Source organism: Megascapheus bottae, chromosome 19, assembly GCF_031878675.1.
Source record: "Megascapheus bottae isolate mThoBot1 chromosome 19, mThoBot2.hap1, whole genome shotgun sequence".
NCBI classification, from domain to species: Eukaryota; Metazoa; Chordata; class Mammalia; order Rodentia; family Geomyidae; genus Megascapheus; species Megascapheus bottae.
The window spans coordinates 5259485-5271872 of NC_143527.1; the positions used below are offsets into that span (position 1 = coordinate 5259485).

The 12388-nt window shown below is 39.2% G+C and overlaps 1 protein-coding gene across 1 annotated transcript in view; it reads right to left on the reverse strand.

The window, feature by feature from the left end:
* The window catches only part of Dok6 (docking protein 6), a 254819-nt gene that overhangs the window by 37504 nt on the left and 204927 nt on the right, over positions 1-12388 (reverse strand). Inside the window, exon 7 of the mRNA XM_090352975.1 lies at positions 7512-7629. Within this exon, the coding sequence (XP_090209101.1) occupies positions 7512-7629 (118 nt within the window). The remainder of the gene's footprint in view (positions 1-7511; positions 7630-12388) is intronic.

The window sequence follows — 12388 nt, forward strand, 5'->3', positions numbered from 1 at the left end:
TGTATGGCAAAGGACATAGCTAGTAAACTAATTAGGAAGCCTACAGAGTGGGAGAAGATCTTCTCCAACCAAACAACGGACAAAGGCCTCATATCTAAAATATATCAACAGCTTAAAAAATTGAATCACTCCAAAACTAACCTCCAAAGTAACAACCATCCCATTAAAAAATGGGCCAAAGACTTAAAGAGAGTCTTCTCTGAAGAAGAAACAAAAATGGCCTATAGACACATGAAGAAATGCTCAACATCTCTGGTCATAAAAGAAATGCAAATCAAAACAACTCTAAGATTCCACCTCACTCCAGCTAGAATGGCCAGGATCAGGAAAACGAATGACAACAGATGCTGGAGGGGATGTGGCCAGGAGGGATCACTACTACACTGTTGGTGGGAGTGCAAACTCACTCAACCACTATGGAAAGCAGTGTGGCAGTACCTCAAAAGGCTAAACATAGAACTCCCCTATGACCCAGCAATTCCACTACTTGGCATTTACCCAACCACCCAGAAACAAGGACATACTAAATCCACTAGCACAACAATGTTCATTGCAGCACTATTCACCATAGCAAAGATATGGAACCAACCTAGATGTCCCTCAGTTGATGAGTGGATCAACAAGTTGTGGTATTTGTACACAATGGAATTCTATGCTGCTGTCAGAAAGAATGACATCGCCCCATTTGTTAGGAAATGGAAAGACTTAGAAAAAATCATATTAAGTGAAGTAAGCCAGACTCAAAGGAACTTAGGCTCAATGGTTTCCCTCATTCATCATAATCAGTAGAAACCTTGGGCTCTACTAGCAGAGATTTGCAATAGAGCAAAATCTTGATACATAAGGACATATAATGTGAAGCTAATTGAAAGGACCTCCAGGATAGTGAAACAAAAGCCATATAATGAATGATTGTTGTCCTTAATGTACTATGTTGTCTCTCATCTCCTTTGCTGTCCCTTGGTTATCTCATATTGGTATAGTATCTCACTTTGTTATCTGATATATTGAACTTATTTGTATTTGGATATTTGAAATTTGATAGGGAAGGGGGGAAAACCAAGACGGGTGGGGGGTGTGGGGGGGGAGGGAAACGGGTACCAAGACATGTGAAAGGGTATCAATGTATGTGAATTAATGCACCTTCTATCTGGCAAATATCATGTAATCCTTTTACTAATTACAATAAAAAATAAAGTATTAAATATAAAAAAAGTGTTGCTGCATGGAGTTCTTAGATTTAAGCAAAATTCTTTGTGCATATTAGAAACAGTGTAATAAGATTTTCTTTTGGTCGTGGGGCTTAAACTCTGGGTCTTGGAGCTGCCCCTGAGCTCTTCAGCTCAGTGCTACCACCCTACCCCTTAAGCCACAGTGCCACTTCTGGTTTTCTTTTTTTTAAATTTAATTTAATTTTTTTATTGTCGGGGTAATGTATAGAGGGGTTACAGTTACATTTGCCAGATAGTAGGTGCATTACTTCTCACACATTGATACCCTGTCTCATGATTTTTAATAATCTTTTTAAATTGTAATTAATAGAAGGGTTACATTATATTCACCAGATCCTTCTCATGTTTTTGTCCCCATTTCCCTCCCCTCACCCCCTCCCAGTAATCTTATTTTTCCCCTTCCCTTTCCTATTTCAAATAATCAAATAAACGTCTATACAATATACAATATACTAGGTAACAAAGTCAGATAAAGTAACAATATGAGATTAACCAAAGGACAAAAAAAGATAAATAACACAGTACATTAAGAACAACAATCACATAAGATAAAGCTCTTGTTTCCATATCCTAGAAATCCTAGCACTAAGTTTCATCCTATATGTCCTTATGTACCTAGGTTTTGTGCTATTGTAATCCACTGTGAAGAGAGTCCTAGATGTGTATTAATTATTACAAATGAGAAAAACCACTGAACCTATGTTCCTTTGGGTCTGGCTTACTTCACTTAATATGAATTTTTTCCCACCACTTCTGGTTTTCAAGTGGTTAATTGTAGATAAGAGTCTTACAGTCTTTAGTGCCTAGTGCCCTAGGACTGGCTTTGAACCAAGATCCTCAGATTTCAGCCTCCTGAGTAGCTAAGATTACATGCATGAGCCACGGGGCCTGACTTGTAATATGATTTTAAAGTAAATAATTAAGTATATCGGTATAGGTGAGCACATCTGCCTGTGCCAATAAGGAGATCTCCTTAATGCGAATTTAATTTACGTTAGACATTAACAATCAATAATTATTGATGGTCAATCTTTTGTGGATAATCCTATTTAATCAGTGTGATAAGCAGATGTTACTTTTTATCCTCATTCAAATTTTTCCCACATATTTTGTTGGTGTCAATTATGCATGAGGGTTTCTTTCGACACATCTACATATGCAGACAAGGCACAATGTTAGTGGGCATGAAGTATAGTGAAAATAATCAAAAACCTTTATCTCAGTGGGAGTGAGAGACCCTGAAAGGGAGCAGCAGGCTCCAGCCAGGCTCCAGAGCCCCAAAGCTTTGTGTGGGGTCTCACAGGGCAGGGTTAGGAGTCAGTTGTCTTTCTTTAGGTGTGGACTCTGCTGAGCAGGTTGACTGGCAGATGTAACTTTTGTACCAGATGTGCACCTGTGCAGGCCCAGCCAGGCACTTCAGGGAAACCAACACTCTGAGACAGAGGTATCTGGTCCTGCGGGGGGGGGTCAAGAGGTCATTTGCAAGGTCATCATTGTCCTTATGCATGCATGTGTCCGGTCAGGGGCTCTGCTTGTTGGATGCCTGGACTTGAGACAAAGGCCTCCAGCTCCAGGAGTGTTATCAATAGGTTTATTAGCTCCTTTTTTGGTGGAATTTATTTGAAGGGCCATCTGATGAAGCAGGCTTGGACGGTCAGGGAAGATGTGTCTTGTGGGAGGATGTAGTCTTGTCAGAGACTGGCATCCGGGGTCTCACTTGTAACATCCACATTTTAGAGATAAATAAAATCGAGCTCAGAAAGGGTTAGTAGTCTACCCAAAGACACACCACTCGGCAGTGCTATAGTTAATAGTTCCACTCAAGTTTATTTGAGTCCAACAATCAAGACTCTAACTTCTGTGGATGATATCTCTGCAATAATTGAGCTCCAACCTCCAGCCCCAGTCTGCATGAACTGTGAGGATCAGAGAGTCTCCCACAAATTCCTACATAATCCGTTTGCAGGAAGTCTGCTTATAAACAGAAATGCTGATGTACATGTATGCATAACTGTTAAGTGGAGCATAAAAGAAGGACTGAGTAGTTCTGACAGTGGAAGATAGGAAACACTTCCTGGTGTCCTGTGCAATTGTATGTCATCCACACTAGGGAACGATTGATTCAATTATCTCAAAACAAAACATGTGTCACCCAGGGAAACACCCTCTGCTTTCGCTTCATGTCTCTCTAGAGAAGGACCTGCAGGAAATGTCCACAAATATACTTTAAAAGACAGAAGCACTGCATCCAGAAAAAGAAGGCTCTACTTCTATGAGGCATTTCCACAAGTAGGCTCGGGAGAATGTGTGACGTACGCTTCCAGCTGTGTTGAGGAGCAGTCTGGAATGTTCCGGAAAGATGGAGCTTGAACCTACCCAGGCTCCTTTTTTACTATAATAGCAAAAAAATCTCTGTTATTTGTTTTATGATTTTCTGTTTTTTTAAATAACTTTATAATCTGGAAAACATTTCCATTGTAAAATTTAAATAAAAACCTCCATCGGGGAATGTGTAGTCAACACAGTCCTAAAACTGAATGAGCAGATGGACCTGGTATTGGAAATATAAACACAACTACACAGACATAAAGATCTATGACTCCATAGGCATAATGTGTTATGACATAGATTCATATGTATCTATGACCTACAAACCCTCAGCCGAATTTTAATTATGTTCTAAAATCTAAGTGCCAGTGATTGTATATAGAGATTCTCTTCTTGAATACTTGTTTGTTAAATACGTCATTTGAAATAGGATGTAAAAATCAGTGTTAATAAATTCTTTAATAAAAAAACTGAATGAGCAGCAAAGAAGGACATAGAGTCAGAAAAATTGGAGTCCAAGGTGTCCTCTCTGTGTGCATCAAATGCTTTCTACGTGATGTAGGTGAGCTTCAATGCTGACGCCAGCTGGTCAGTGGTTTCCTTACAGCCATGTGGAGGGCGGAGGAGACCCACAAGTCAGAGCTGGCATTTGGATATCAACTGGTGCTAATGACAGTGGAGCTGCCAGCTCCCTCCTTCGCAGAAGCTGCCCTAGAAACCATATGTGACTTACAGTAAAGTTGTTCAAGCAGCTTTAAAATGAGTCCAAGGATATCCCATTCAATTTTGCGCAAAAATAAGATCCTACGAGTGTGCGTCAAAGCGCGTTTCATAAATCCAGGTATGGGGAGCCATTTTCAGCACCCCCTCTGCTCCACTTACTGAAGAAGAGCTACTCCCGGCAGGGAAGGAGCAGGTGGAGAGGCAGAGAGGTGGAGCTTTCAGGGGAAAGGCATGGGAGGAGAGCATCATGCTCATCAAAAGAGAAAGGCTGCGGGGGTGGCAGGAGGGACATGGGGACCACGTCATGAGAAAAGGCATCAATGTATGTGAAGTAATGCACCTTCTATCTGGTGACTATAATGTAACCCTTCTATTAATTACAATAAAAAAGAACAACAATCACACACACACACACACACACACACACACAGAAAGGCTTGCCACAGTGAAAATCTATAGTCTGTACAAACAACACAATTGCTGACCTTGACCTGACTGGGCACAAAGAGAACAGAGACAGCTCAGCAGATGCTAAACTGTTGGCCTGCGCACCACTCTCAGAGCCCCCCAGATGGAGGCTGGAGCTGGGGACTGATGGCTCTCAGCTCTCACCATGCACTGACCACACCCATCTCCACGTTGGACAGGAACAGTGGAAATGTCTTTAAGGCACCCATGGTTTTTAGTAAGTTGGTTGGTAAGCTTGGACAGATGTTTTTGTCCTCACAAATCCGGGCTCACAACTCTGCTATGTAATCTGATACCTGAATATACTGAATGCTGATTCAGCGCCATGGAGACAGACTCAGTGATCAGATTCTTATTCTCTGGGCCCCTCTCTGTGTCTGGAAGCTACAGATGCTTCTCCATCACTCTTTTGCTGCAGACTCCTTGAGCCATCAGGCTCTCCATCCTGTCTTACTGTTTCAGAGCACGGCTGGGCATGGAGAGATAGCGCTCCAGTCATTAAGGTCAGCACATATTACTATCCACACACCTGTCTTTTAAAAATGGGGCTAGCCATCAGGAAACTGACATATGTGAGAGGGAGGGGCGATGGGAGGAAGAGGAGAATGGAATTGGGCAGGAGAATGCAGTGAAGAAGGTAATGCAGAACAAAAAGCAGCTCGGTGCACACTGGACGCTGCCGAAAACTAACTACACAACAAATTAACTACACAACAACTGGGAGGAAAAAAGGAGGTAGAAAGAGAAAGGGCAATTTTATCTAAATAGAAATGGACTCTTCACCTGACTTACACAATTGAAACCCCTCTGTACACCATCTTTATAATAATAAAATATTTAAAAAGGAATGCAGGGGCTGGGAGTTTGGCCTAATGGTAGAGTGCTTGCCTAGCATCCACGAAGACCCGGGTTCCAATCCTTGGTGCCACATACATAGAAAAAGCCAGAAGTGGTGCTGTGGCTGAACTGGTAGAGCTCTAGCCTTGAGGAAAGCCCAAGAAGGGTGTTCAGGCTCTGAATTCAAGCCCCAGGTCTGGTAAAAAAATAACCAAAACAAAACAGGAATGCAATGTACATATTACAAATTTCAGAAAAGTAAGGGAAGAGTTGGGTCGGGAAGGATGGGTGAGAATGATCAACGTGCATTGTATTTATAAACTGCTTTGTTAAATGGCAACTTCCTTGAACAACTACATAAAGCTAATAAAAATATAAATGAAAGAAAAGTAAAAATAAACATAAAAAGGTGGCTCGCAACATATAACAAAAATGACTGGATGGAGGAAAACTAAGCTAAAGTGTGTAATCAGAGGGTGATAGGAAATCTAAGTCACAGTGGGTCAGTGTTGGCACAGAATGGATCTATTTCCACACCATACATTTTTTTCTCTTCTAGTCCATATACTGTCTCCTGAATCCCGGTTTATTGAGCTTTAAATACATAAAGTGTTCCTCCTCTATCTTCTGAATGAAAGCCTGCTGAGTTTAACTCATATTGATCTCAGTTTCACAGTGGGAGAAAGAAAATAATCTGATGAGGAGATTTGGGAGATGAGTTTGCATTGCTCTATCCTCCCTCATTTATTGGTTGATAAGATTAATACACACACACACACACACACACACACACACACACACACACACACACACGCAGAGCCAGTTTTGCCCTGATGTTGCCCCTGTGGCAGGCAGACAACTAGATTCTTCTCTGAGCAACACTTCAGGGAAGATTGCAGAAGTGAGGGGCAAGTTCACCACACATTCACACAGAGGGTGAGAGAAAAATTTCACTGTTTCTACTTGTATCTCTCCCTTCTTTTGGTAGTCTTATTCTGCTACGATCTTGCTAGACAATGGGCCCATAAAATATAGAGCTTCCCTGTCCTTTGCTTGAATTTACTGCCACAGTAGAACAAAAGAATAAAGGGAATCACCATTATTCATGTATCATTAATAAGTTTGCATCTATATTCCTCTATTATCTACACTTTACCTACTGTCTAGTTTCTATCTACTTTCTACATACTAGTCCCTAGATAGTAGTTTTCTTCCCTTCTCCCCTTTCCTTATTTTTACCTTCTTTCTCTCTTCCCTTCCCCTCTTCCTCCCTCCCCTTCTACTTTTCCTCCCTCCAGCTTTTCTTTGCTTTCTGTATGTATAAGATGTGGCCACAAAGTGAGAGACATACAAAATGTTAAAATATAATTCTCTAAGCAAAATTCAGTGCATAACGTCAACTCACAGTACAGTGAAAGGCAATTTATATTGAATAACTTCTCTATATATTTGACCTACAGTGATAACCTGAGTCAATGTATATTTCATGTTTCTCAAAGCAGCAAGCAACCAACCAGAGAAAACTGGGATATAGAGGTCATATAAATGACTTGTTCCTTCATTATAACTGATGAGGCATTTTGAGCCCCAAGTTTACTGGAAATTAATGATAGTGTCATATATCACAGTATTCCAATCAGTATATTTGTTTTAGTATGCAAATTACCATAGTCTTTTCAGGAGTCTTTGTCAGTGTTGTAAGCTGTTTCAATATACTCTAACATTTTTAGGATGAATGTGAAATTATTTCTGAAGTTTCAGAATAAATGCTGACACCCTATACGTCCCACATTTTAGTTCAAAGCTACCCTTAGGAAAACGATCCTCTTATTTTCTGGAATGGTAGGCAAAACCCACAAAAATTAAAGTTATCACATCGCCTGGTATCAGGCAGGGCTGTTCTCTTATTTTAATGTCACTTGCCTTGCAAACTGTAGATTTCTCCAACACTGTTCTGACGAGTGATGTGGTGCCAGTATGCACTACGAGGAAGAGAGATGGATTTGGATAAAGCCATTGGTTCAGTCAAGCTTGTCTGGAGCTAAAAACAGAAAGAAAGAGAATCTTATTTTAGGATTTATTTATAAACCATGAAACAAAAGTAAATTTGAGTACCTATAGAAAAGCAGAATGTGTTAGACATGCCTGGGTGACTAGTCCCCCTCCTCCAATTAAGGATAACTTTCTAAAAGTGGAAAGATTATTCAAAAATATGAAATACAGACCATTTCACCATTAAAAAAAGAACATGAGGGGTGCATAAATGGATGGCAAGAATTTTGGTGGCTCATGGCCAATTGGAAATGCTGGGAAATATTCAAGGAAAGAGCCAATGATATCCCACTAAGCAAATTTGTTTCCATTTCAATAGGCAAGAAATACGTGCCTCACTTGATTCAAGTCTTCTGTAGTGCACAACGTTGCAAAGTATCTCAAGAAACATGCCAAATACAGGATGCCTGTTAGTGTCTTAACTCCCTTCAAAATCCTCCTGACAGCTCTTCCACCTTGGGCAATGCTTGTTTTTCTCAGATAAATGTTTTTCTTGTTCCAATGATAGGATATTGTACATATTAAATAAGCATTTTCACTCAGAAACTGTGATGAAAGGATGTCACATTTTATATTCAAAACTTGTATTTCAAGGTGAGCTGAAGACACCCATACCATATTACGTCACAGGCTCAGGCTTATGAAAGAGAACATAGCTTCCCCCAGATTTTTAAGAAAGAAGTACATTTTCTCTGGATTCACATCTGCTTTTCAAAAACATACAAGCATGATTTTATTGGACCTTTGGAAACCATTCTCTTACACAAGCCAAGCAAACATGTTTTGATGACATGAGTTTTCTAATGAATGAAATCACACATATCACCTTTTACCTCTCAAGCGGTAGACATTTTTAAAAAAGGAGTTAGGAAGATCAAATCTATCTTTAGACTCCCTTTGTTCTCCTTCCTCATCCTTAATGCTTCTCACACTCCTGTCTCTAAGCCTGTATATGGATCTTTTTTCTTTTTACTTTCTATTGGATTGTGATCAGGAAAGTACCAGACATGAAAATATAGCTCCAAATTTACATTAAAAAAGAGAAGCTTTACATTTGAGTAGATAGTGTATTCAAAGGGGTTTGAATGTATTTTTCTGAGCTGACTTTTAGTAGAGAGATAGTTCTAGAAATATATCTGTCTTCTTACGAAAGTGTGATGTACGGTATTGTCCTTTTGAGGAAGACTATTCCTAGGCAACAGCATGGCAGACAATTTTTATAGTTTTCAAATTTTGACAATTCAAGTATTTCTCATTATGCGTAAGAACAGATATCTTTCTACTTCCACAGAGCACTACTAGTAGACTGTGTATAAAGAAGTATGAGAAGTGGAAAGAAGTATAAAAAGTCAGGAAGTATAAAAAGAAGACAAGTTTATGGTTAGATTCCAGCAGCTCTTGGAATTCTTAAGATGCTGGTTAACAATTCAAATTCCAGATATCTTTCCTCCTTTTGGGGAACTGTGTGTAAAGCTGCCTACATGAAGAATGCAACGAATATTCTCACATAGATTACTGCTGAAAGGGTACAAAGTCAGTTCTATGCAAGGGTAAGTAGGAGAAAGAAAAAAAAAACACTTGATTTTAAATCCAATTTCCCAAATGAGGCATCAGCTTAATTAAGTACATAGATATTTAACTTATGTCAACAGTAACCATTAATAACTTGAATTAATCTATAAAACCATTGTCATATTCTGTTTACTGCCAAACTGTACAATGCATCGGAACAGATATATAAAGACAGGATAATAGATTTGAAAAGCTGAAAAGAAGGGATAAATAAAACACTGTTAACTGAGTCAACCATTAAACTTCTAAGATGAAGTGAGAAATCACCATATACCTTTCAATAATCACCCTAAATGTAAAGAGTATTAACACTCCAATGAAAAAAGACAGAGTGTCAGAATGGACTTGAAACATTTAAACAGTAACAACATTCAACTATTTGCTGTCCCCAAGAAACTCACCTCACTTGCAGAGAGCTACACTCAAACTGAAACTGAAAAGGTCGAAAATGATATTCCAGCAAATGAGATCTGAAAGCAAGCAGTAGTCATCCTCAACTATGACAAAGCAGCTTTCAAGTCCAACTCAGAAGAGATAAAGAAGAAACCAAGAGAAGATTAGGGTCAAAACACAGCAGAAAATGTTGGCAAGGATGGCAAGAGCTAAAGGAATTGCTTTCCCCTCGCTCTTTGGTTTCTGCATCTGTGCTCAGTTGTCTTTCTAGATTCAGATCCAGATCTTCACAATGCAAAAGGAGAACTCAGTGAATGCTACCTGCAGCAAAGAGCCACGGGAGGTGCTAAGGACGTCCAGCACAGTTTCTTGATGAATTGTTCATTGCCTCCGGTGGTACATCATAAGGAACTGTGCACCAGGACACTCTGAGTTGAGAATATTGAGTTTTATTTCTTCTTGGCAGTGAGTGCATGAAACTTGAGAATGTTATGAGAACAGAGAGACCTCAGAGATCTCATGCCAGCTACTCTTGTCTCTATCTAGACTCATTAAAGCAGTCTTCTGAAGTCTGAAGGTTTATGGGCAATTGGCATCTCCCAGACTTGTCTAAATTTTCAGAAAGGGATACCTCATATGTAATCTCCCAGTTTATTCAAGATGAATGGAGAAGAGTTTTAAGACACCTGGTTGAGCTTGTACCAAGATATCAGATAAATGAAAGAACCTCCAGGATTTGGAAACAAGAGCCATATAATGTGTGATTGTTGTTCTTAATGTACTATGTTATTTCTCATCTCTTTTGTTGTCCCTTGGTTATTCTCATATTGTTACAGTGTCTTACCTTGTTATCTGGTATATTGTATATATGTTTATTTGAAATAGGATAAAGAAGGGGGGAAAACAAGATAAATGGAGGGGGTGGGGGAAGGAAATGGGGACAAAAACATGAGAAAGGGTAGCAATGTTTGTGAAGTAATGCACCTTCTATCTGGCGAATATAATGTAACCCTTCTATTAATTACAATAAAATAATTCTAAAAACTGTGATTTCCGCAGTCCTTTCATGGAAGTGACTAGACATCATTGAGTTGAACTTCACAGATTATTACTATCTCTAAATGGAAACAAAATGAAGCTATTACTGTAAACCATACAATGACCAGACAAGCTCAGTTTTAGAATAACATCAGAAACCATTAAAACAACAAGGCAAATACTTTTCACACTATTCTTTCTTATAACAAATGTTTTTTTAAGAATGCATGCACTTTTTTTTCTTGTACTCTTACTCTGTCAATGAGCTTTATAGAACTACTCTTTGAACACAAAGGCCATAAAGACCACGCTGAACACTTAATAAATACTTCACAGATGTTTTATGTCAAATTTTACTTTTTTAACTATTAAATATCTAGTGACTACAGTGAAGTTGATATAGTTTATCCCCAAGATCTGAACATAATGAAGGCTGGGATCACTTTTAGTGATTGTCTGTCTTTCTCTGTATGCAGCAGCTTCATGGGTATTTCAGGGTATCTGAAGCATGTTATCTATGATCTGTACTTGACCTCAGCATCTGAATCACACAGGCACACTTGTGATGGAGTTTCTGGCCAATGGCTTCTGTCAGAAGGAAAGTCACAACTTCCTTCAGTAACATGACAGGACCCAGCTAATTGTATTTCAACAATGGAAAATGAAGAGCTCTGTTGGTGGGAAGGATGTGGCCAAAATGAGAATGGAATCCAGAAGTGCCATTCTGCTTTATCATCTACTCTTAGCAATCTAGCCTCAATGGTTTGAGCATCAGTAATCTCTCAGAAATGATTCCATTTTTAATTGTATTACTGTGCCTTAATTGTTCCATTTGTCTCCCCTAAACAAAACTTTTTTAAAAAACTCTAATTAGTTAGTTTATTTGTTGTTGTTAACATTGTTTTTGGTGCTTGTCCTGGGGTTTGCATTCAGGGCCTAGGGACTGTCCCTGAGCTTCTTTTTCTTTAGTGATATGCCATTTGGGGTACAGTGCCACTTTTGGCCTTTTAGTAGTTAATTGGAGATATGAGTCTCATAGACCTCAGGTTAGCTTTGAACTATGATGATCAGATTTCAGCCTCCTCCCTAACTAGGCATGTATCACTGGCACCTGTTTAAAACTCTCTTTTAAATAATACTGATTTGAGATTAACAATGATAAAAAGAAAGATGACATCAATTTGCTGTCTTCTTTTCCTACTGAGGGCCCTGTGGAGCTCTGTCGGGGCTGTAGCTGGATGTATCAGTGGAAGGTGGTCTGATGTGGGGAGGCCCTCTTGTTCTGGTTTCCTCTCTGCAGAGAACTGACTCAGGGGCTGCCTGTGATTGCCTGTGATGTGACTTCCCAGGAAGCTAGTCAGGCATGTTTGCCATGGCAACATGAACAAACTCATGCTAAGCTTTGACTATAGCTTATCAACATTTTCATGATGGTTGCTGTCTCACTCATAGTTCCCTGTAGTCAGGGAAAGTCTTTGCTATCTCAAGAAATGAAAGGCTATGAGATGATTGTGCTCTAGATATTTGCAAGCCTTTTGATCGAACAAAAAGCTTCTTTTTTAGTTTATCTAACTGATGGACTAGTTTTGAAATAACTGGATTAACCTCCAGAGAGAAGCATTGTTGGTCAAGCAGTTTTTGAAATTAAAGCAAATTTAGTTTTACATTTAATTTTGTATTTACCTCTGATTTTTGTGATTTCTAGAAATGTCACTGCTTGTTTGTTTGTTTGTGGTACAGAAGAT